The 25,196-nt window shown below is 40.5% G+C and overlaps 1 protein-coding gene and 1 long non-coding RNA gene across 7 annotated transcripts in view; one reads left to right on the forward strand and one right to left on the reverse strand.

Annotated features, from left to right (window-relative positions):
• The window catches only part of DHX40 (DEAH-box helicase 40), a 57,573-nt gene extending 44,558 nt beyond the window's left edge, over positions 1-13,015 (reverse strand). For 4 of the 6 annotated variants that reach the window (XM_007481788.3, XM_056816489.1, XM_007481787.3 and 1 more), the window contains exons 1-6: positions 12,877-13,015; positions 11,106-11,275; positions 5,794-5,939; positions 3,105-3,224; positions 2,626-2,853; positions 1,056-1,122 (exon numbers count right to left, since the gene is read on the reverse strand). In XM_007481788.3, coding sequence (XP_007481850.2) covers positions 1,056-1,122; positions 2,626-2,853; positions 3,105-3,224; positions 5,794-5,939; positions 11,106-11,275; positions 12,877-12,950 — 805 coding nt within the window. In that variant the 5' untranslated portion in view covers positions 12,951-13,015. Of the gene's footprint in view, positions 1-1,055; positions 1,123-2,625; positions 2,854-3,104; positions 3,225-5,793; positions 5,940-11,105; positions 11,276-11,956; positions 12,727-12,876 lie in introns of those variants that run through there. The other 2 variants (XM_007481786.3, XM_016430316.2) reach the window with 2 other exon arrangements.
• LOC103102576 (uncharacterized) overlaps positions 12,862-25,196 on the forward strand; it is a 48,498-nt gene continuing 36,163 nt past the window's right edge. Inside the window, exons 1-2 of the long non-coding RNA XR_461911.3 lie at positions 12,862-12,999; positions 16,655-16,728. This is a non-coding gene — a long non-coding RNA (uncharacterized LOC103102576). The remainder of the gene's footprint in view (positions 13,000-16,654; positions 16,729-25,196) is intronic.

Here is a 25,196-nt window from a genome sequence, read left to right on the forward strand (position 1 = left end):
AGGGCCACACATGGGCCGCACACAGGGCCACGCAGGGGCCGCACACAGGGCAGCACACAGGGCCACGCAGTGGCAGCACACAGGGCCGTACACACGGACCGCGCAGGGGCCACACACAGGGCCACACATGGGCTGCACACAGGGCCACGCAGGGGCCACACACAGGGCCACACATGGGCCGCACACAGGGCCACGCAGGGGCCACACACAGGGCCACACATGGGCCGCACACAGGGCCGTACACACGGACCGCGCAGGGGCCACACACGAGCCTCACACACGGCTGCACACAGGGGCCGTGCACATGGGCCACGCAGGGGCAGCACACAGGGCCACGCAGGGGCCGCACACAGGGCAGCACACAGGGCCACGCAGGGGCCGCACACAGGGCAGCACACAGGGCCACGCAGGGGCCGCACACAGGGCAGCACACAGGGCCACACATGGGCCGCACACAGGGCAGCACACAGGGCCACACATGGGCCGCACACAGGGCCGTACACACGGACCGCGCAGGGGCCGCACACGAGCCGCACACACGGGCCGCACAGGGGCCATGCACACGGGCCATGCAGGGGCCGCACACGAGCCGCACACAGGGCCGCACACACGGGCCGCGCAGGGGCCGCGCACATGGGCCACGCAGGGGCTGCACACGGGCCGCGCACATGGGCCACGCAGGGGCTGCACACGGGCCGCGCACATGGGCCACGCAGGGGCTGCACACGGGCCGCGCACATGGGCCACGCAGGGGCTGCACACGGGCCGCGCACATGGGCCACGCAGGGGCTGCACACGGGCCGCGCACATGGGCCACGCAGGGGCTGCACACGGGCCGCGCACATGGGCCACGCAGGGGCTGCACACGGGCCGCGCACATGGGCCACGCAGGGGCCGCGCACACGGGCCACGCAGGGGCTGCACACAGGCCGCACACGAGCCACACAGGGGCCGTGCACATTTTTACACAGAGACAGGCAAGGATGGGGGCTCGCTCCAGCTCTCCTGGCTTTTTACATGCAATAGGGAATGACCGTGCGGAGGGGACTCCTCACCTGTTAGAAACACCAAGATGTCTCCAGCCAATTCATTCAGGTGGATTTCTAAGGTCACTTTCACAACCTGAAGAACAGAAGAGCCAAAGTACCGTGAACCTCGCGCTCTCCGGGAGGGAAGCTGGCCTTCGGGCAATGCCCCCGGCCAAGGGCCTGCCACAGAAGGCAGACTGCCCTGCTCTCCCCTGGGCTTCCGCATCTACTCAGATTTAGCGTGCCCTCGTGGGAAAATGCCAAGGATGCCCTGCCTCCCGAGCAAGACCTAGATCCAGGACAACTCTGGACTTGTTCAACAAACATGGAAAAAACCCTTCCCTTCCATCTTAGAATCAACACGGATTCGAAGGCAGAAGAGCAGTAAGGGCTGGTGACGTGGGGTAAGGGACTTGCCCACGGTATCCCAGCTGGAAAGCGTCTAAGGCTAGATTTGAACCCAGGACCTCCAGATTTGAGGCCTGGGACTCTATTCACTGAGCCACCTAGCAGCTCCCTATTCTATAAACACTTATTGAATGCCTACTGTATACAAAGTGTGGCACTAGTAAGCAAGTGGGAGGGAGCTACAGAGGGAGAAGAAAACAGAACAAAATAGCTTCTCCTGTGGGCCTTTTCAATAGAAAAATGATATCAGGCAACAAAATGCCCAACTTGTATTGCCAAACCCCTGGGTTGGCTCAGGTCTGACCTCGTCACTCTCTTGCTTAAGAAATACTCAAGGTTGGGGCGGCTAGGTCGCTCAGTGGATTGAGAGTGAGGTCTCAGGACTGGAGGTCCTGGGTTCAAATCTGACCTCATACACTTCCTAGTTATGTGACTCTGGGCAAATCACTTGAACTCTACTGACTGGCCCTTCTTGTTCTTCTGCCTTAGAAGTATTGAGTATTGAATTGAATGAAACAGTATTGAATCTAAGATAGCAAATAAGGGCTCTCCACTGTCTCTGGGCAAAAATATAATGTTTGGCCTTTAAAGTCCTTCACAACCAGGTTCCTACCTACCTACCCAGGCTTATCATACATTATTCTCCTTTATACAGTCTACAGTCCAGTCAATCCAGCCAATTCACTGTAGCCCATGTGCAACACTACAATGCCTACCTCTGTGCCTTTGCATGGGCTGTTCCTCGTGCCTGGAGCACAGCTCCCCCTCCCCTCGGACTCTTAGAATCTCTCATTTCCTTCTAAAATCAGCTCAACACAATCAGGTTTATTCTGACCCTCCAATGGCGAATGCCCTTACCTCAAGAAAGTACATTGTATTTACTCAGATATATTTTGTACTTATTTATGTGTTTGTGTGGTTTGTCCTTTGCAGAATACAAGCCCCTAAGGTTTGGGGACTCTTGGTTTTGTCTTTGTATTCCTGGTACAAAGCAAAGGCAGTGGAACATAGGAGTTGCTTAATAAATGCTTGTCAGATTAATGAATGAGAAAATGAGATGACACTTGATTAGTGTCATCAAAATGGGGAGTCTCTAAAAAAGCAGCGAAAGGTACAACTGAGCTTCCAGGTTACTCAACTAACCAGAAATGTGGTTTGAAAACAAGGAAATAAGTGATCTGAGGAGTACCGCATTAACATAGGAAGAATTTTCTTTGTCTTTTGGGCCAATCAAGTCGCAGAAAATCTCTTTGACTGGAAAAATCTTTCCAGGAATGTCGACTACTGGACAATTTCCAAAGAAGGCCGAGAGCCCCACCAGCTCCATTGTTGCTGACATCACCACCACTTTCAGATGCTCCTTCCTGGTGGGTGATTTCTCCTGAAACAATTTCTTCAGCAAGCCAAATAAGATGTCCTAAAAGAAAAGTTACCATCAGATTAACCGCATGCACATCTACCTTGACAATTTAACTTTGAACATACTCCTACCAGTAATCAGAAAAACTGGAGAGAAAAATAATCCAAAGCAGGACACTGATTTCTATAGATATGAGGAAACAATTCCTAAAAGGATAAAAGGTAGATGGAGAACAACATCTCATTTCCACAAAACCAAACACAAATATCACAATAGTTGGTAACAAGACACTCAATAATAACACTTACTGTTGTTAGAGTTCTCTCATGGGCTTCATCCAAAATGATGACACTGAATTTGGTAAGGTCCGGGTCAACCATCATATGTCTTAGCAGACATCCATCAGTCATATATTTGATTGCTGTATCCTGAGGGTTAAACGGCACAATATAGCAAGTTGGGGTGCCACAGAAATTTTAGATATAACATTAAAAAAAACTTCTAGATTCTCTAAGTTTTTCACTCCAATAGTTTCTGTCACAGAAATGAAATTTAAGTTAATCAGTCAAAATGATTTTAAAATGGGATTTTTTTTTATGGTGGCACAGAATTGAAAATTGAGGGAATGCCCATCATTTGGGGAAGGGCTAAACAAGCTGGGGTAAATGATTATGATGGAATACAATTGTCTTTTAAGAAATGAAGAAGGACACAGATTCAGAAAAACATGGCAAGACCTATGTGAACTGATGCCAAGTAAAGTGAGTAGAACTAGAACAACATTGTACACAGTAATAGCAATTATAATTATAATGTTTAACTGTGAAAGACTTAGCTATTTTTTTTTTAAACCCTTACCTTCCATCTTAGAATCAATACTGTGTATTAGTTCCAAGGCAAAAAAGCAGTAAGGACTAGGCAATGGGGGTTAAGTGACTTGCCCAGGGTCACACAGCTGGGAAGTGTCTGAGGCCAGATTTTAACCCGGGACCTCCTATCTCTAGGCCTGACTCTCGGTCCAGTGAGCCACATAGCTGCCCCTAAGACTTAGCTATTCTGATCAATATAATGATACAAGACAATTCTAAAGGTCTCACGATGAAAAATGCTGTCCACTTCTGGAGAGAGAACTGATGAACTCTGAGTATAAATCAAAGTATAATTTTCTCACTTTTTTTCCTTGCTTTTTTTTTTGGCTAATGGATAATATAGAAATATATTTTGCATGACTTCACATGTATTATCGATATCTTGTTTGCCTTAAGAGTGGGTGGGGGAGGAGCTGGAGGGGAAGAGAGAATTTGAAATTCAAAAAATTTTTTAAAGCCTGCTAAAAATAAATAATAATTTTTAAAATTAAAAAAATGGAAGCTTCATAATATAACACTGTAATAAGATCAGGTGACTATCAAGAAAAAAGTAGGATTTCCAAGGATTCAGGAGATGAGGCACTGGAGAGAATGATAAAAGATGAGATCTGGGACAGTGCTGAAGAAGGGTAAGGAATCAGGCAGGCCCTTTGCAGGAGGAGGCAGAGTTAGAAGGATGAAGGGAGATTAGGGTGTGACAAAGAAGTGTGGTGAGGAACTTATTTACCTTGCCCTCCACCCTACTATGCCCTATGACATAACTCCAACTCCATAGGGAGTAGCAATGGGACAAAATAAAGTTAGAGCCTAACCTGGGCAAGATGCCAGGCAGCAGGTAGATCTATAGTGCAGAAAAGGAGACGAGAGAAATCTCCAGAAGCTACAAAAAGAAGATTCCCTGTAGCTATTAGAATGATTAGTCCTTTTATATATATATATACATATCCATGTATATATATATATATATACCTTATATGCATATTCATGTACTACTTATTTATTTCAAATAAAATTAAGAGAAATCCCAATATCACATGGGCAGTCACAACTACTTCTAGGCCTAAATACTAAAGAGAAAACCTCAGACCTTTCATTACCTGCCTGGGATAAAACAGGAGTCATTTGATTGACTTTAACTTAACTGTTGTCCTTCCAGTCAAGAAAGGAAAAGAAATAAGGGGAAAAAATCTCATTCATTTGGCTTTAGGAATACAAACACAAACTCAATGTCAAGGAATTTAACAACTACAAATGTTAGACTGGATAATCATGAGAACAATTGAGATAATTGTCACCTGGGATTCCTTTTTTTAAAAGAGTAAATTATATATACATTTTGACATATTCACTATAAATCAGCATTTCTTTTTAAAAACTTTTGCCTTCTGTCTTAGTATCTTTTTAAGACAGAAGAGTGGCAAGGGCTAGACAACTGGGGTCAAGTGATTTGCCCAGGATCACACAACTAGGAGGTTTCTAAGGTCACACTTGAACTCAGGACCTCCAGCCTAGCCCTTGTCAGTCTTATGTGTTAAGAGTTGTGACTAAGACAGAAGGTGAGGGAGGAAAGGGAGGAAGAAGGAGAGGAGAGAAGGGAAGATGGAAGAAGGGAGGGGAAAAGGGAGGAAGAAAGGAAAAGACCATAGCTATCATAAAAGTGTTCTGTGTTGTCTGTATGATCTGCTAGAAGGAAATGGTGGTTGTTGTACTTTACAATAAAAAAGGACCAAAATAACACTACTCTGCCGGGATCAATGCACAGTGTGCCCACCTATAGGGATCAGATCAATATGAGCTCAGGATGTTCTACCACAGGTTGGGACAAACAGCCTATAGGAACATTTGGGATGGACATGTCTAAATTTGGCATTTCACATTTCTTTTGAGCTGCTGTAATCCTGCTTTGCTCATAGAACCCAGTGCCTTCTTTGATGTGGGCACATGTTCTGGACAGTCCTGTACTAGTGACTCCATGTCTCTCCATTTTGACTAGTTATTGGTAGTAATGTGTTCAAAGTAAGTTGTCTATTTAGATAAGGAATGTGGATATTTGATGGTAACCTTGAATGGCCACTAAGAAGCATGAACTTTACTCGGAAGATAATAGGGAACCACTGATGAATCATACCTGAGAGCTACAATCATCAAAGCGGACCTGGTATCCTACCAAGTTTCCCAAAGAACAGTTCATTTCTTCAGCAACTCTTTGAGCAACTGATATGGCAGCTACTTTGCGTGGCTGAGTCACCCCAATGGTGCCATGTTTTGAAAATCCTAACAAAAATAAGATAAAACCAAAATCATACAATTGTTTCTTGCCTTTACTGTTACCAAATTTTTGTAAAAGAAGAAGCTGTGCAATTTTAAAAGGACAATACTGCAACTTAATATGACACTGGAATTTTAAAACTACATTTAAGGCAGCAATATAGACTACTGAATGTGAATACTTGTTATTTTTCTTTGAATCTTTTTATTTCCATTTTAGATTGTTTAGAGGAAGCCAAGTGTTTCTAAATCCTACGGATGTAAATATGTCAAACAAGTTTTCTCTGATAAAAGAGATGCTTAAATGGATAATTAAACCAAAGCCACCTTGCCCGTCATCAATTTCCTCATATCTGTTACCAAAAGCATCAGATGATGGTAGTGTTGATACTAGCAAGGTCTATGTATCCGAAGGATAAGAAGTACATAAGAAGAAACCACGTTGTATCAATGCCAGTCAATAAACATTAAGCATATACATGCCAGGCATCATGCTAAGCATGAGGGTTACCAAAAAGTGCTCTTGAGGAGCTAACAGTCTAACAGGGGAGGTCAGCTTGCCAGTAGATCTGTACAAACAAGCTCTATTCAGGATAAACTGGAGGTACATGGACAGCACTGGAAATGAAGGGGAATCAGGAGATGTCGGTACAGAAGACTACCATGTAAGTCTTCACAGACCGCTGGATAGGGAACCAGCTTACTACATCCACGAATGACCATACTGGATAATCCTGTTTAAAAGTCAAATAATAATTATTATATTTTAAAACCCTTACCTTTCTGTCTTAGAATCAATACTGTATATTAGTTCTAAGGTGGAAGAGTGGTAAAGGCTAGGCAATGGGGGTCAAGTGACTTGCCCAGGGTCACACAGCTGGGAAGTGTCTGAATTCACATTTGAGCCTAGGACCTCCCGTCTCTAGGCCTGGCTCTCATTCCACCGAGTCACCCTGCTGCCCCCTTAAAGTTAAATAATGATGACTGCTCCTGATAATAACTCTCTCGGATTTGAGCTGTCACATTATTAGCTTAACTCTTTCTGTGACAAAAAGTAACAAGAAATGACTCCTTTCCACATATTCTATGACCCAGTGCCACTGTTCTGGTTATTCCTCAAACCCCCAAGCCCGTCTCCTTCTCCTCCTCTTGCAGTGCTGGAGACTTGGCTTTCCTGCCTACCTTTAAGCCTCAGCTCAGATCCCCATCTATGCAGGAAGACTTTTCCAGCCTCACTCAGGACCCCAGTGACTTCCCTCTGATAACTCCTCAGGTTCATTTCAGATCCATTTTGTCAGATATACTTATCTACATGTTGTCTCCTCCCATAAGAATTAGCTGAGGGCAGGGAACCATGCTTTTGCCTTTCTTTTTACCTCTAACACTTGGAATAAGGCCTGGCATACAGTAAGTGCTTAACAAATGCCTGCTGAAGGACCACGAGGTGACTCAGTGGATAGAGTGCCAGACCCAGAGATGGGAAGTCCTGGATTCAAATTTGGCCTTGGATACTTCCTGGCTGTGTGACCCTGGGCAAGTCACTTAACAATTTCCTAGCCCTTTATCATTCTTCTGCCTTGGAACTGATTCTTAGTATCAATTCTAAGACAGAAAGTAAGAATTTAAAATAAATAAGGCCTGTTGATTTGACTTGAAGAAAATTAACTTAAAGCTATGTCAAAATGTATTTTTCTTTCATTCAGTATGAGACATATGTAATTAAGAAAAGTTCTACCTGTATGTCTTTGGGCCTCTTTTATTAAATAAAATTAAATTTATTAAATAAAAACCAGTATGCTCATCTTTGGCATTCAAAAATTGGGTTGGGATGAAATTAGGTCAATTTAATTCAAGAAGCAATTACTTAAGTGTCCACTAGGTAAACAACCCCGGGAAACAAAGACTGATCTGAGAGCTCTGAGGAAGTTTCCAGCCTAATGAGGGGAGGAGCAAAATACATGCAAAGGAAAAGCCCAGAAAAGTGTTGTCTGAAGAGAAAGATCTTTTTTTTTTAACCCTTACCCTGTAAGGGGCAACTGGGGTTAAGTGACTGCCCAGGGTCACACAGCTAGGAAGTATCAGGGGACCAGATTTGAACTCAGGACCTCCTGCCCCCAGGCCTGTCTTTCAATCCATAGGGTCATTTAGGGCCCTAGAAAGAAATCAGTTTGGTGGGGGATGGGGTGCAGAGCTGGTATCAGGAAACTCATCTGGGTTTGAGTAATCCAGGCCAGCCTAGAGAGGCAGCATAAACAAAGGCATTGGGAAGAGTCTCCTTTAATGGAAACTGAGGCTAAGTAGAAAGCAGAGATGAGGCTGGGCAGATAGGTTAGAAATCGGAAAGAGAAAACTGTGCAGAGCCTGGCCCACAAGTTTATATGTTGTTCAGTAGGCAATGGGGAAGCCCTGAAGGCTTCTGGGTTGAGGAGGGATTGACTGTACGATGTACATTGTACACTGTAACATGTTAGGAAGATCGCTTGGGCAACGGTTATTGTAGAGATCTGAAGGAGAATAGCCTAGAAGAAAGAAAGATTCATTAAGAGGCTATTATCATGGCTTAGGCAAAAAGATAGGACCCAGGGAGCTAGGCTGGCTAAAGTGAGGAGTGGAGAGCAAGGGCCTGATAGGAGAGATCTAAGAGTGAAAGAAGCGGCAGGATCCGGCAACTGGCTGGTCACATGGAATATGGAAGAAGGAAGAACCCAGGAGGCCAAGACGGAGCTTGTTACTTAATCATGAACAAGAATGGAGAACTGAAGAATTTGGACAGGTTTGAGGGTGGGAGGTACAAGCCAGTTTCAGACACGCTGAGTCTGACATGTCTGCTAAGACCCTGGTGGAAATATCTAGGAATCAGTTTGAATCAATCAGTCATTCAATGTTAAGTGTCTACTATGTGCCAGGCACTGTGTTAATGCCCTGAGGATACAAAAAGAGGTAAAAGACAATCTCTGCCCTTTAGAAGCTTATAATCTAATGGAGGAAACAACATACAAAGCAAGTTCTCTCTCTCTCTCTCTCTCTCTCTCTCTATATATATATATATGTATATATATACATATATATATATATATATACACACACACACATATGTGTAAAATAATTAACAGAGGGGAGGCACTAGAATTAAGAAGTGTTGAGGAAAACTGCCTATAGAAAGCAGGATTTTAGTTGGAACTTAAAGGAAGGAATTCAGGTAGTCAAGGCTTAAAGGTCTTCTCACAAGAATGGAAGGAGGGAGCATTTCTGGACAGAAAACTAGAAAACAGCTAAAAAGAATGCCCAAAGCCAAAAAATGGAGTGTATTGTTCATAGAACACCTATGAGGCCAATGTCACTGGACTGAAGACTTTGTGTAAGAAAGTAAGGTGTAAGAAGACTGGAAAGGAAGGAGGGGACTAGGGTATAAAGAGTTTTGAAGGCCAAACAGCATTTTGTATCTGTGCTTGGAGCCAATAGGAAACCACTGGAGTTTACTGAAGAGGAGGGTGACATGCTCAGACTTGTGTTTTGGGAAAAATCACTTTAGTGGATGAGTTGGAATGGGGAGAGACTTGAGACGGGGAGACCCACCAGCAGGCGATTGAAGTAATCAAAGAGTGAGATGATAAGGGCCTGCACTAGAGAGATGGTGGTGTCAGAAGAGAAGAGGTTATATTTGAGAGATATTGCAAAAGTGAAATCAGCAGAGCTTGACAACAGCTTGGAAATAACAGCTGTATTCCTGAGGAATACAGGATGACTCCAAGATTGAGAGAATGGTGTTGCCCTCTACAGTAAAAGAAAAGGAAGGAGGATTTTGGGGAAAAGATAATGAATTTTATTTTGGGCATATTAAGCTTAAGATGTTTACTGGACAGCCATTTCAAGATGTCTGAAAGGCAACTGGAGATGTAAATTTAGAAGTAAGCAGAGAAAATGGGCAGGAAAGGTAGATTTGGGAATCAGAGCATAAAGATGGTAATTAAATCTATGGGAATTATAAAGGGAGAGGAGAAGAGGACCCAGGACAAAACCCTAAGAAATACCTATAGTTAAAGGTCATGATCTAGAGGAAGATCCAGCAAAGGAGACAGAGAAAGTGGATAGGAGGAAAACCAAGAGAAAACAGTATCCCAAAAACCTAGAGAGAAAAGAAAATCAAGGAGAAGAGAGCTATCAATAGTGTAAAAGGCATTAGAGATATCAAGGAGTAAGTAGAAATGGAACTGGGACTGGGATTCTATGAAGGTTAGGGATTAGGTTATAGATCTGGGAGTCATTTGCATACAAGTGATTACTGAAGTCAGGGAAGTGAATGAGATGTATCATCAAGGGAAAGTATAGAAAGAAAGGAAAAGAGAACATAAGAGAAAACCATAGGGAACAACTATGTTGAAGGGGCAGAAAGAAAATGAAAAATCAGTTAAAGAAACTGACAAGTAGCCAGCAGGTCCATCAATCAATAAGCCAATTATTAACATGGAAGCCAGTGTGGAAGGGAGTAAAAAAGTGGTAGAAAAATAGGGGGTGGTATCAACTATTCTTTATTGGAATTTGTTGGTTAATATGAGGAAAAAGAGGTAGTACAATAACAGAAATTATTTTAGGATGAGGAGACCTAAGCATATGTGTGCTCCAAGGTAGATGAGAGTAAAGACTCAATGATGTAGAAAAGACTGAGGTTGCATAATAAAGAATAATTGATGAAGTGAAATCACAAAGAAGTTAAGATTACTGGTATAGCTAAGTAGGGGTTAACTTTAGAAAGTGTGTTGTTTCACTTCAGACACTTCCTAGTGGTATGACCCTGGGCAAGTCACTTAACCCTCAATGCCTAGCTTTTACCACTCTTCTGCCTTGGAGCCAATACAAAGTATTCATCCTAAGTCAAAAGTTAAGGATTCTTTTTAAAAAGAAAGAAAAAAGTGTTACCTCTTTCTCTAAGACAAGAAGAAACAGAGGATGAGTGAGATCACTAGGAAGATTAGAAGAATCAAAGAGGGGATTATTGGGAGTTCTTGTCAGTAATAAGGCCCTTGATCTTCTCAGAAGCAAAAAGTTATCAGCAAAGAGTGGAGATGGAGTTGGGAACCTAAGGTTGGAAAAGATGTGGCAAGTGTGGCGGGAAGTCACTATGATCATTGTTAGTATTCATCAAATATATCACAAGTTCCAGAATATATTTACCTGCTTCATAAAGATATTTAGGGAGTTGAGTAGTTTTACCACTCCCTGTCCTTCCAGTCACAATAAGAAATGGGTTGTCCTTCACAGCCTGAATAAGTTTTCTTCTTTGTTGCTTAATAGGTAGGTCACAATAAGTAATTTTCTTTTCTTCTGGAATCTGTATCTTGTCTCTATTGGAATAATTAAAAAAAAAGGTTTTGCAATTCAAAGTAATTGGTAGTCAGTAAATAAACATTTATTAAATGACTCCTATGTTCCAGACACTGTGCTAAGGAATGAGGTTACAAAACAGCCAATGAAAATTCCCAGAGCTGGGAGATAAAGAGTTTTTTGGTCCAGGAACAGCAAGGATACAGGTATCATGGATCACACAGAGAGTGTGAGTGAATGTGGAAGTATAAAGTGTAGGGAAGTTGAAAGGCTTTGAATGCCAACAGAAGATTTCATATTGAATCCTGGAGATGACAGAAAGATACTGAGTTTATTTCAGGTGGAGTGGGGGGAATGGAGAAAGAAAGGTGTGAAATAGTTAGACCTGGGCTTTATCTGGCTCAATTTTCCAGAAACAGGAGCAGGCAAAAAAAAAAATAGAAATTTATTTAAAGTACTTATTTGTTGTTTTTGACTTGTGGTTTTGCTGGTGTAGGAAAATGTTAGGAAAAAAATTTCTACCAATACAGATCAGCAACTGCTCTGAAACTTGGAAATACCTGAGGACACTAAATGCTTTATTCAGGGTCAAAGCCCTTGTTAAAGGCAAGATTTAAACAAATGCTGACCCTCTATCCATTCATCATCATGTTCATACTATACATCATACCACCTAATTTTTAGGGGGGAAAATCATTTACCTACTCAAAATCTGTAAGTATTGACATTGCATTTAAAGCACTGGCTTTGGAGTCAGGAGACCCAAGTTGAAATCCTCCCACTGATACTACCTGTGTGACCTTTGTCAAATCCCCTAACTTCTCCGAACCTGTTTTCCGAACTGCAAAATAAGGGGTTGGGCTGGATGGTTTCTGAGGTCCCTTCCAGTTTTAATCAATAGGAATGCCAAGATCTCTGAACTCAATATATGACTTGATCAAAATATGACCCAAACTATGACAACATAGCCAATGGCTTATCAAATCTTTAACACAGGAAAAGCTAATGCTTCATAGAATACTGATAGGCAAGTCACAAAGCCACCATATCGAGACGATAAAGTAATAGATTAGGGGAGGCTTATGTGATTCTGATTCATGGTCCAAAGGGCTAAATGGTGAAAATTTTTAGGAACAGCGTTTCACTGCGGGTCAGAAGAGAGAAAATTAGTGCACATGCGTAGTGCAAAAAGCACTGGGCCAGGAGGCACGAGACTACTTTTTTTCATTCGAATAATGGCCAAGTCATATTTGCTTTCTGGGTCTCAGCTTATCTATCTGTAAAACAAAGGGATTGAATTTGATGACTTTCTAATTATATACGATCTAAGAGCACCCAAACCCAAAAAGCTGCGAAACCCAGAAAGTTCAGGAAGTCCAGGCTAATCTATATTCCGGTTTCAAACAGAGGAACTGAAGAAAATCTCTAGGAGTCGGCCATTACACAAAACACTCTCTTCGAACAAATCTGCTTCGCGCATGCTCGGGAACTCGAACTTTTTTGCGGCGCGTTTCGCTTTGCCTATTGGGATTTGTAGTTTTCAGAGATTACCAGCCCGAGGCCTGCCATTCTTCGGATTCCCTCTCCCTCCCTTCCCTTTCGCTCCCTCCTAGGGACGCACCTCTGTCTCCGATGACAGCTGATGGGAGCAGATCTCCCTTGTGAGCTTCTGACCGGTTCCCTGTCTGCAGCCATGGCGAAGATCCGCCGGCAACCTCGAATGTTAACACAGACCTAGCTCTAGGTGGGTCAGGGTGACACCTACTGGTCCAGGAGAAAATAACGAGTAGGGAAGGGCGCATTTTGATGACAAGGCATGTTTATTTCCGTGCGTCCTTTCGGAAGCACGAAGGAGGGCTCTGGATTTGTCAAGAAGAGAAAAGCGAGGTTAAAATGGCTTTTCGTGATACCCATCTTCCCCAAACGAGCAAACGAAGGGCGGGGTGGGACATCGCGCCCATGGAGCTCCGCCCCTTCCCCTTTTGAAATGGGGTTAGTAGGCTGAGCTACAAACGGCCGACTCCGAGCCGCAGGCACAGTCCTGGGCGTTCCTCGTGCTTATCCCAGTCCTCTCTCCCTGCAGTGAGCGCTATCGTGGCCTTTAGTTAGGTGGCGCGCGCGCTCTCCAGGGCGTTCCTTAGCTCCTCGTGCACGATCTGTTCTCTTCTTAGTACCGCGTGCACAGGTTACCCTGTAGTTCTATGGCGCGCGCTTCCAAGGCCCTTCTTTAGCTTGTTTGTCTCTTCTCTGCCTAGTTAGTTGTTTCTTAGAGCTGGGCGCTCTACAGGAATCATCTTCTTCCTCAGACTGCCTACTATAGTAATAAGAGGTTAGAAAATCACAATATTATGTAGTGTTCGGAGCGATGTGCTGTCAGGAATTCAATAAACAAAAATGAAACAGCCACCCTCCCCCCACCCCTTACATTTCAACCGAAGGGAAACAATGATATTTACAAAGTTAATATAATGTAATTAATTATCCGGGGAGGCCTCGATTTCCCAGAGCATAAAGGAAGACCTCATGTAAAGGGTGACTTGAAGTGGTCTTTGAAGAAGCTAGGAATTCTAAAAGAATTGAGAAGGAAAGGGTAATAAATAGTCTGTACAAAGGTGAAGAAGATGAGATGGAGGACCATGTGTGAAGAGCTTTTGGACGGTTAATTTGGAAGAATTGTTAAGTGTGAGAAGGGAAGAGATTTAGAAAAAGTCTGGAGAAAGCTTGTTTGGAGCTTGTTTGTGTAGGGTTTAAAAAGCCAGAATAGAGGAATATGATCCCAGAGATGAGAGGATGTTAGGCTCTATGGGGTCTTGGAGGAAGAATACAAAATTTAGAAATGCTCAGTACCTGCACTTATAAAATTTAAGGCTTGTGAGGGGACTTTCAAAAACGAACTATATGTGTGAAACATATCGAATCACTTGCCAACACCAGGAGGAGAAAGGGAAGGGAGGGAGATATGCTTGATTATATAACTTAGGAAAATGTATGTGGAAATTTACTACACGTAATTAATTTAAAATAAATAAATAATTGAAAATACATTTTAAAAATCTACACACATAGGCACGCACACAAAACAGCCTGTGAGGGGAATGAGACATAGAGTACCAGGGTCCTGGCACATGCTCAGTGCCTCAGATGGCATCTCCCTGTGTAGATAGACGGAAAAGTCTAATTCCTGAAAAGATGAGATAAAGAGCTGAGGAAATGACTTGAAGAAACTTTGGGATATATCCAGATGTTCTGTTATGGGGCAGTGGATAGAATGCTGGACCTGAAGTCAGGAAGACAAGTTCAAATGTAGTTCCAGACATACAAGCTATGTGACCTTGGTCATATCACTTAACCTCTGTGTGCCTTAGTTCCTCATCTGTGAAATGGGAATAATAATAGTACCTTTCCTAGTAGTGTTGTGAAGAGCAAATGAGAAAATAATTGTAAAGTGCCTGGCACATAATTGGCACTTAATAAGTATTATTTATTTTTTATTGTCATTTCTAGTCTGCTAACCCCATGGTAAGGAAAATTAGCTAATAGCTAGAATTAAGAGCAACTTCAAAAGGCCTGAGTCAGCTTCCACTTATTTTTTGTCTTTTTAAAGAAAATATTCTTCTTTTCCCTCCAGGAATCAATATTTGCATATTGGTTCCAAAGCAGAAGAGCAGCAAAGGCTAGGCAATGGGGGTTAGGTGGCTTGCCCAGGGTAACACAGCTAGGAAATGTCTAAAGTCAAATTTGAACCCAGGACCTCCTGTCCTTAGGTTTGACTCTCAGTCCACTGAGCCTGCCACAATTTTTTTGACTATGCTCTGCTGAGTTGACTCCCTCAATTATAGCATCCAGGGAGGGAGAGTCAGTGTTAAAAAGGGAGAGATCTTGGGGGTCTTCATCTGCCTGAGGCTATGGGGTCCTATAAAAAGAGCACTGGCCCATGCTTTTTGCATTTGTCATCTGTTCTGAGTAAAAGGATCAGAACGTCCAATCTCGTGAGTTTTGAAAGGTTGAGTGGGTATCCTAGCATTCCCAGTATTCTAGTCTCAGTAGAGCAAGAAGTGGTCCTGGCAGTCATCTTTAGGAAATAGGGAATGCAGATAGGCTTGAAACAGTTCTTATGTTCAATGGTTAGAGCCCATTTGACTTAATTAGGATAATTGGTTTTGTAAATTACACATTCTGATTAGCTGGCTTTGGAAATAAGATTGTAACTCTCAAGTAACCAGCCAATGGTGAACAAGGAGAGGGACCATCTTTGCATCAGAGACTAGTATAAAAGGGAGGCTGTCTGCTCCCATTCTTTGTACTTGTTTGCTGGCTGGAACACTTGTAACACTTTCTTGTGAGTACCCATTCTCAGAGGATGAACTATAAAAGCCTTTGACACGATGACATTGTGGTTGACCCTCTCAAACTTTGTGCTGAACTTACACTTTCCATAGATGGAGGTGGTTTGGGGAGAGTTTTTTCCTTAAGGTATTAGAAGAAATACATATGCCTCATTCTTGCCACATTTTCAAAGTAAATGTCCATTCAATAGACTCAGGGGTGATCAGTGGGACCAAGTAATGGAGGAATTTGGTAGGGGCTAGAGGTGATAATAGGATAATTGGAAAAGGAAAAATCCCAAATCCCCCAGGGCACCCTAAAACCCTAAGAGCCAGATATAGCTTCCCTAACTCTAGAGGTACTCACTAGAATATAATACTAGTTCATATTTCTGCAGCACTTTAAGGTTTGCAAAGCATTCAGGACACCTTTGTGAAGTTGGTAGTACAAGTACTAAGTTCATTTTATAGATGAGAATACTGAAGCTCAGGGAAGTAAAATGATTAACCTATGAACATATATCTAAAAGTCAAAATTCAGACACTTGTCTCCCACCTCCAAGTATTGTGAGGCAAAATTAGGCATAATGAATGCATCAAAATACTTTTGAGATATATGATATTCAACCGTGAAAGGCTACTCTCAGCAATACAATAAGCTAGGACAACTCTGAAGGACTTAGAACAAAGAATACTGTCCACCTCTAGAGAAAAAACTGTTGAAGTCATATGCAGATCAAAGCATTCTATTTCTCACATCAGTTCATTTATGTTTTTATTTGGGAGTCTGGGTTTTAGATGAGTATTTTCTTACCACAATGACCCACATGGAAGTGTATCTTGCATGATAATACATGTATAACCCAGATAAACTTACTTATCCTCTCTAGGAAGGGGGAGGAAAGGGAGGAAGGGACATTTGGGTCTTATAATTTGGGAAAATACATGTTGAAAATTATTACATGTAATTGGGAAAATAAAATATCTTTGGGAAAAAACACTTTTGAGATCTGAGGGCAAATGTTGAAAATGTCAGTAGCCACATAATCCCCTTTCAATTTCTTCCATTTCCAGGCCTGGTTGCATTGACAAACTCTCGACACAGCAGATAATGTGAACATAGGATTCTGACCACTTTGGACAAAGAGGTCAGTCCTTCATACAATTCATAAGATTCATCATCATCTTAGCTCTGAATCACAGTTTCAAGGGATGTGGCTTAGATCTGTAATCCTCAGAAACCTGGCAGCAGGAAAAACTGGCCTGCTCTGATAGGCTGACTTTTCCAGCTCTGAAACCAGGGATGGCCTGATGCCAGACTAAGTCAATTATGACTACTTAATCATGTGATACAATTGATAAAGTCTACCAATCGCCAATTGGTCTTTTTAATCTTAAGATGCGCAGAAATAGGAGTCGTGTCAAGGACATTCTGGACAGGTTGTTGTTGTCATAGAAATCATGCCTATGTGATACCATATAACTCCTGTTAGTTACATCTCATTGTCTATGGTATATAATTTCCTCTTTGTTTAGTGTTTCCTACTCTCTACTAGTTGGTCTAGATGGCAAAGTGGATAGACTGGAGTCAGGAAAACTCGAGTTAAAATAACACTTGAGACATTTACTAGTTGTATAATCTTGGGCAGATTTGTTGAACCAGTTTCAAACTTAGTTTCCTCATTTGTAAAATAGGGATAATAATAACACCTACCTGTCAGAGTTATTTGGAGGATCACAAGATTATTAAAATGCTTTGCCAACCTTAAAGCTTATATAAATATTAACTATTATTATTAAAGTGACTTCCACATTAAAAAGCACTGGAACCCTGTGATTTTCTAAAATCATTAAAGATTACTTAGATTATAGATACTCATTAGAAAAAGGGAGGGAAAAGGAGGACAGGGAAGGGACAAGAAGGGAAGAAAGGGTTACTGAGAATCTGAGAGCTGAAAGGGCTCTCAGAAGTCATCTGGTCAGGGATGTGTGAACACAAGACATTATACCTCTCAAAATGCAGCTCAAGACCACATTAACTTTATTATACTGTTCACTTCTATTGAGCTTTCAGGGCACTGAAATCTCCAGATCCTTTTTGGATGGACTGTTACCTTCTTTCTCCCCACTCTCAGTTGTGCTTGTGAAGCTGATTTTTTGAACCCAAGTGTAAGACTTCACATTTGTCCCTAATAAATCTCATTTTAATAGATTAATTCCAACTTCTAGCCTGATGAAGCCTTTTGGGATTCTGGCTTTGTCATCAAACGTGAAAGCTATCTCTCCTAGTTTTGTGACAATGAAAGCTTAGGAACAATAATGAGGTAGAAAAAGGCATCCCAAGTTTTTCCTGTCAGAGGCATTTTCCATCCTACCTTTTATGAGTAGCAACATTTTTTCCCCAGTAATTCAAGGAATTAAGACTTAGAAAGACCATAAAACAAAGCACTTCAATGTAGTAGCCCAGGCAAGGCATTGGTAATTCAGACAATGATTTCAATATAAGTAGAGTCTGGTGTAAGAGTTAAATTAATATTCAATACTTCAAGTATTATTTTTATAAAGTTTATCATCTGACAAAACAGAACCATGTGACCTACTCAAAATGCATACTCTACCAAAGCTGCCAACAGGAAGGAAAAGAGCAGTTAGTATTGGAACTCCACCCAATTTATCCTGTCTACATCAGCACCTAACAACAGGAAGTGATTGGGGTTCTGGGAATCATAGTTTTTGCTGGGGATTGTAATTTTGCTGGGAATCATAGTTTTTTAGGGTAACAGATTCTAATTTCACTCTGGTCAGTGACATCTAGTAAAAATGTATTTCACGAGGTAATAGTAAATGGCCAAACAAGATATAGAGAACATTATGAAAAATGAATAATTTTTATCATATTATATTAAAAAGTTTCTATATAAGTAAAACTAGCAAAACCAATATTAGAAGAAAAACAACAAATTGAGGGAAAAGTTTTTATTGGCAGTATATTTGATAAAGGCCTTATTTCTCAAATATATAGAGAACTGAGCCAAATTTGTAAGAATCTAAAGCATTCCCCAATTGATAAATGGTCAAAGGATATGAACAGGCAGTTCTCAGAGGAAGAAATTAAAACTACGTATAGTCATATGAAGAAATACTCCCAATTAAAACAACTCTGAGATACCACCTATCAGAACATTAATATGACTAAAAAAGGAAAATGATAAATGTTAGAAAGGTTGTGGGGAAATTGGGATACTAATGCACTGTTGGTGGAACTGTGAACTGATACAAGCATTCTGGAGAGCAATGTGGAACCATGCCCAAAGGGCCATAAAACTATGACCCGACAATATCACTACTGAGTGTGTAAAAGAAATATTGTATGATGATAAATGTGAAGTACCAAATTATTATCAGCAAAACAAAGTATCAAGAGACTCATGATAAAAAAAAACACAACAAAAAAAACCAAACCCAACACATCATCCATAGTCAAAGAAGGAAATGTTAGAATCTGATTGCTGATCAAAGCATGCTATTCACTTTATTTCCTTCATGAGATTTTTTGCTGTTTATGCATCTTCAATGACAACATAGGGAAAATGGAAATATGTTTTGCATGAAAACATTGATATAACCTATATCAGACTAGTCATTGCCTCAGGGATGGGGAGGGAGGGAGAGAATCTGAAACACAAAATGTCAGAAAACAGTGATCAAAAATTGTTTCTACATGTGATTGAAAAAATAAAACTCAATTAAAAAAAATAGGCTGTAGTAAATAGGTTTAAAAGACTCAGGGATTATTTTGGAATTTAAATAATATATTATATTTATTTATTATTTTTCAAGGTTTGTAAACTAATCCTCCATCATTCTTTTCTTGCATGTGAATTACATGATGAGAATGTCTAGAATTAAATCGGTATATTAATAATGAAAGCAGAAGAATTTAACATAAATATGATTAAGTTTTTAAAGTATGAACAACATAATGTACTGTAATTAGACTATGGGAATATAAAACACATCATCATCAATAATAAAAATTTGCTTAGCTAGCTAGCCCTATTCAAAATAGATAGGTGGTACATTTATTTACTGCCTTAGTACCCTTACAAATCATAGTGGTAGATAAAACACATAAAAGGAAGAGTAGAAAATGCATATATAATTTGAAGTTGGGAATATCTATATCCTTTACTCCATCTTCTATTGTATTTGGCAACTATAAGGAATTCCCATTATAACATATTTGATGAGTGGCCATCTAGTCTGTGCTTAAAGACCTCCAAGGAAGGAGAAAATACCTTCTTTCAAGGTAATTTCTGACAATTTTGATTGATAAGAAGTTTTTCTTGACATCAGATCTAAAACTGACCATTTGCAACTTCTAGCTGACTCTGCCTCTTGTGCCTAATAGAAAAAAATCTCATCTGTTTTTGAAACAGCAGCCATCCAAATTCTTGAACACAGCTCTCATGCCTGCTCAACCCCTCATCCTAAATAGAGAGATACTATTGTACAGCTGAGGAAACTGAGAGCTAGTGACTTGCTCAAGGTCACACGGTTAGTAAAGATCAGAAGCTACTCTACTCCAAGCTAAATATCACTTGTCCTTTTACCCAACCTATATATGACATGAACTAAAAGGCTCTTCACCATCCTGATCAGTCCTCCTTCAGTTTATCAATAAATATATCAAAAAGCATTTATTAAGTGCACTTTCTTTGTTAAGTCATAGCCAGTATGTGTCAAAGGGCGAACTTGAATCCTCTGAAGCTTACTCTTTGACCTTTGGACCACTCTGAATATATAGAGTACTATTGCATTGTAAACAATGATGAAAGGGACAGACTTGGAGAAAGCTGGTAGCACTTCTATGAACTGATGCCGAGGGAAGTAAGCAAAACAAGGAGAACAATTTATACAATGACTATAATAATGGATAACTTAAAAATAAGGGAGGGAGTTGTTTCCCACATATAGATTTAGGGTAGATTCAAGGAATGAGAGGAAAGGAACCCAGGTATACACTAAATAAAAGATTCCCCAAAATATTCTCTTCTCTCTCTTTTTTTCTTTAAATCCTTACCTTCCATCTTGGCAGAAGGATGGTAAAGGCTAGGCAATGGGGGTTAAGTGACTTGCCCAGGGTCACACAGCTGGGAAGTATCTGAGGTCCCATTTGAACCCAGGACCTCCCATCTCTAGGCCTGGCTCTCAATCCACCGAGCTACCCAGCTACCCCCTCTCTCTTTTCTTTTGAAAATTCCTCGACTATATGTCTAGTAAAACAGAAAGCACAGAGGGTAAGATAAGAATTTTCAAATAAAATTCAGATCTTTTTTAGATGAATTGTTATTTAACCATACCTCCTTCATCTTATTCTCATGAAGTGGATTATATTGGAACCAAATGTAAGAGAGCTTATTGAAATTCATCTTTTTAGATTTAGGTCAATTCTGTAGCATGTCAAGATCTTTTTGGATATTGACTTTCTCATCTAGTGTATGAACTCTGTCTTCAGCTTAGTGTCATAGGCAAATGTGATGAGCATGCCCTCTATAATTTTACCTATCATTGAAAAAAAAATCTCAAATAATACAGGATGAAGCACAAATCTCTAGAGTGCACCACTTGTGATGGAAACAACATACTAAATAAAGCTCCTCGGGCCCAGGAAGTTAAAGCTAATTTATACTTAAAAGATATTGAAACTGTCCTTGAATTTAATTAGCTCAAGAAATTAAGGTTCTGGTCTAGCTTTCTGATGTCTAGAGTACAAAGAGTCGTGACACAAAAGACTGGAGCTCTTCCCTCAGTCTCCTGTTAAATTGACGGTATCCTTAACTGCTTCTCTTTCATTGTTGTAATTACTCACTGTGGTATTTAGCCTGGAGTATTTCTATATCTACATCATCTAGATTCAAAACCCCTCTCATTAGATTTGAGAGATATCCAACATGTGCAGTGTTACAAGCTTTCATTAGGGACACTCCATCTCTGACCTGTCAATGCTATTGTTTGAATGATAGTCCAGAAGTTCAAATTATATTCTCAGATACTACCTTCTTAGCCAGCATGTTCACTTCTCACATTCATTTTTTTCTTGTCCTCAATGGAAAATAGTGGAGAAACAACTTGAGCCCTAGCGGTGTTCAGTTTCTTACTTAAGGTTTCATAATTGTTGGCAATATTTCTTGGGTTCCTTCTGGCAGCATTATTTATGTCCACACAGATGACCAGAAGTGGGTGGTTTTCATTCATTTTGATAAATCTTGAGGAATTCTATGTTATGTGTCTTGGATACTTGTCCTAAGGAGATAACAGACCTCTGTTGTTTTCCAATAGATGAAGTTTTCCTCAGTATCTGAGAGTAGGGAATCACCAATTATTACTACTCTTCTTATCTTTTTCCAACTTTTGCTGGGTGATCTATTACTTGATGTCTTCTATTGCTTTACTATATCAAATCATTCTTTTTGGTTTCAGGTCCCCTTTGCACGCAATAATTTTGACTTCCCGATGAAAGGATTTTGTTTTAGAATCAACACTAAATATAATTTGCTAGACAGAAGAGCAGTAAGGGCTAGGCAATTGGGATTAAGTGACTTGCCCAGCATTACACAGTTAGGAAGTATATGAGGTCAAATTTGAATCCAGGACCTTCTGACTCTGGGGCTGCTTATTATACCCACTTGCTCCTTACGGAATCATTTTTTAGAAGACAAGTAGCTTCTTTTTTCTTAGAAGATATAGCTCCCTCTTCAAGAAGAGCCACAGATTTATTTCTAGCTATTTCTAAGTTTATAGCTGCCCATTTTCTTTTTCTTTTCTCTCTGGGTAATAATCTTCCAATCTCCAATCTCTCTCTAGGAGTCACATTGGTATTCTTCTGATTTTTTTTTGTCTCATTGATTTTTCACATCTGTTTCCTTTAGAAGACTTCATTGTCCCTAAGGACTTGGAGTGTGGAGAGAGGTTTCCTAAATTCCTTTACCTTCTCCAGAAAGATCAGCATAACCCTTGAAACAGATAATCATTCCTGGTTGTGACGGAAGTACAAATGTCACATACTGACATAAGTTATTGTGCACTTTCCCTTGTTCTCTACCTTAGTTCAGATTTTGGGGGAAAAAAAAGGTTTTTTTTTAAACTTCTTGTGAAGATTTATACCTCAACCTCTGTACTTGGATAAAAATTGGACAGTAACATTATCAACTGTTAAAAGAGTAACTTGAGTTCCCACTCAACTTCCTTTTGTTAGTCTCAACATCTCTACAACCACATTCCAGTCCACCTCCCTTTCTTTGCAGCCTTGCACCATCCTTTTGACTCTATCAAACTGCTTTATCCTCTAATTGTTGTCTTTGATATTAATGGTTTTCCAAAGGAAAATGAGCTGGTATTCAAATGGCTCTCAATAAAGAAGGAAAAGCTTAAAACTACTCTTACAAGTATAGGAAGAAGTGCTCTAGGAACACTTCAGCAAGGGTGGAAGATCTATAGGGGTTAGCTAAAGGCAAGAATTTCCCACTTACTAGTCAAATGCCAAGGCAGATAATATATATAAACTATCCAGAGGCAGCAAATGGTATTACTATAGGTGAAACTGCTCTTAGAATTATAGTAGCAATTGTTTGGCATTCCTAAAACATAAAACAGACAAGAAACAGTACCCGTAAAAAGCTCTAGTGAGCAGATGGTCACAGGGTTGGAACACCGGGCAAATTTAGCTGCACATAGAATATTTTTAATAAATGTTTATTGGCTGACAGGTGGTCCAGAGCTGATGGTTTCCCCAAAGAGTTTCAAAGTTCAATTACTATACATCAAATTGAACCTCCTGCTTTGTACTAGAGACTTTGAGGTGTAAGGGATAAAACCCTCAGAAGCAAAATAGAAATTATTTCCCCTAGAAAGCAAGGAAGGTAAATATTTTAACTGCATATAAAGAAGCTAACAAGACAGGGAACTTGACTTCCAGACATAGATTGCATTTTTATATTTGTCTCTGGCCTTTGAGATTCCCTCAAGGGTTCCAAAGGTAAAGCTGATCGAATTGAAATAAATGACCCTAAGGCAATACGGAGTGTTTTATTAAGGAAAGGAGCTTTTGGGCCAAGAAGAAAGTGATGACAGCAGGCAAGTCTTCTGCCTAGAGGGGACTGGACTACCTTAGAGTTTAACCTCTGAGGGAATCAAAAGGAAGAAGCTTTGGTGAATCCTAAGTGTGTGTTTCCCTACATGAAAGACTTCTATAGCACTCTAGATGAAAAATGCTCCATCTAAAGAGAATGAAGCCAAGCCAGTGGCTAATGGTGGAAAAAGATTGTAGCTGGCTAACACCATCACAAAGTGAACTATTTGACCTAGCTCAGCAGTGGATTGGCTTGTCTAGCTAAGACACTATCTAGGAGGAATGAGTCCATCATTGACAGCAGACTACTGTGAAAAACACGCTGGAGCCAGAAAAGATATCAAGATAATGGAAGTGTGAAATACTTTGGCCAGCATGTTCTCTTCACAGGTTACTACTATCATACTTCAAGTTCTTGCTCACTCTTCCCCTCCCCTGGATCACGAGTATTTATGGGAGAGTGTACCCTTGGTGTTAGAGGACATTTGAGTAAATACTTTTGCTAAAGAACCAAGTCTACTGGCTCTGATTGTTAAGGGGAAACACACTGATGGGGACTCATGACATAATATTTAGGAGGATAGCTAACCATGAGATTGCCTCTATGATCTTAAAGGAAATAGTAGCCACTCTTCTCAGGATTCAATACACTAATAGCAGTGAGAGTTAGCCACCCCCAATAGAGCATTATACAAACAAGAAGAGAAGAAACAGAAGCAAAGAAAAAATCTGGCCTCAGGTGCGTGAGCCCAGGTATGTTACTTCATCCCCATTGCCCATTGCTTCTATCCTACCAGAATACCAGTTGGTGATACAGCACATCCTAAGATAAATAAATGAATACAAGATGTTCTTGTAGTTTTAGTTTAAAACTGTGCTAATACTTTTGGGATACCCTATATTAGATGATTTGAAGAAGGAGTAAATAAAAGTCCTCACCACTTTCTGCCTTAGAACTAATACACAGTATTGATTCTAAGATGGAAGGCAAGGGTGGTTTTTTTTGTTTTGTTTTGTCTTGTTTTTAAAAGATTACTGAGTTTGTATGGGATGTTTAAAGGATATAAAAAAGACCTAGGTATCAAGGTGTTGAGTAGAGAACAAAATTTGAACTGATTTCTCCAGGATGCCTTGTGTGAAAGGGGAAAGTATGCCCCCCCCCCCAACTCACTGAACTTTGGAAGCTGTCTTATGTCAATTTATATTATTCTACCTAAGTAAATATTCATTTTTAATGGTTAATTAATTCCAGTTTTCTGATCGATTATCAATAAGATGCTGGATAAAAGAGATGAAAGATGAAATGTAGAAACTCATGAGGATCATTCACAAACCTTAAAGACTGAAATAATAATTTCATATTCAGTTCAATAAACATTAATTAAACATCTCTTTATAAAACAACCCTATGCCTTGCTACTGGAGATATAAATCCAAAAATCAAAATAGCCCCTGACTTCAATAAGCTTCTATCCTACAGGGATG

Source organism: Monodelphis domestica, chromosome 2 (assembly GCF_027887165.1).
Source record: "Monodelphis domestica isolate mMonDom1 chromosome 2, mMonDom1.pri, whole genome shotgun sequence".
Taxonomy (NCBI): domain Eukaryota; kingdom Metazoa; phylum Chordata; class Mammalia; order Didelphimorphia; family Didelphidae; genus Monodelphis; species Monodelphis domestica.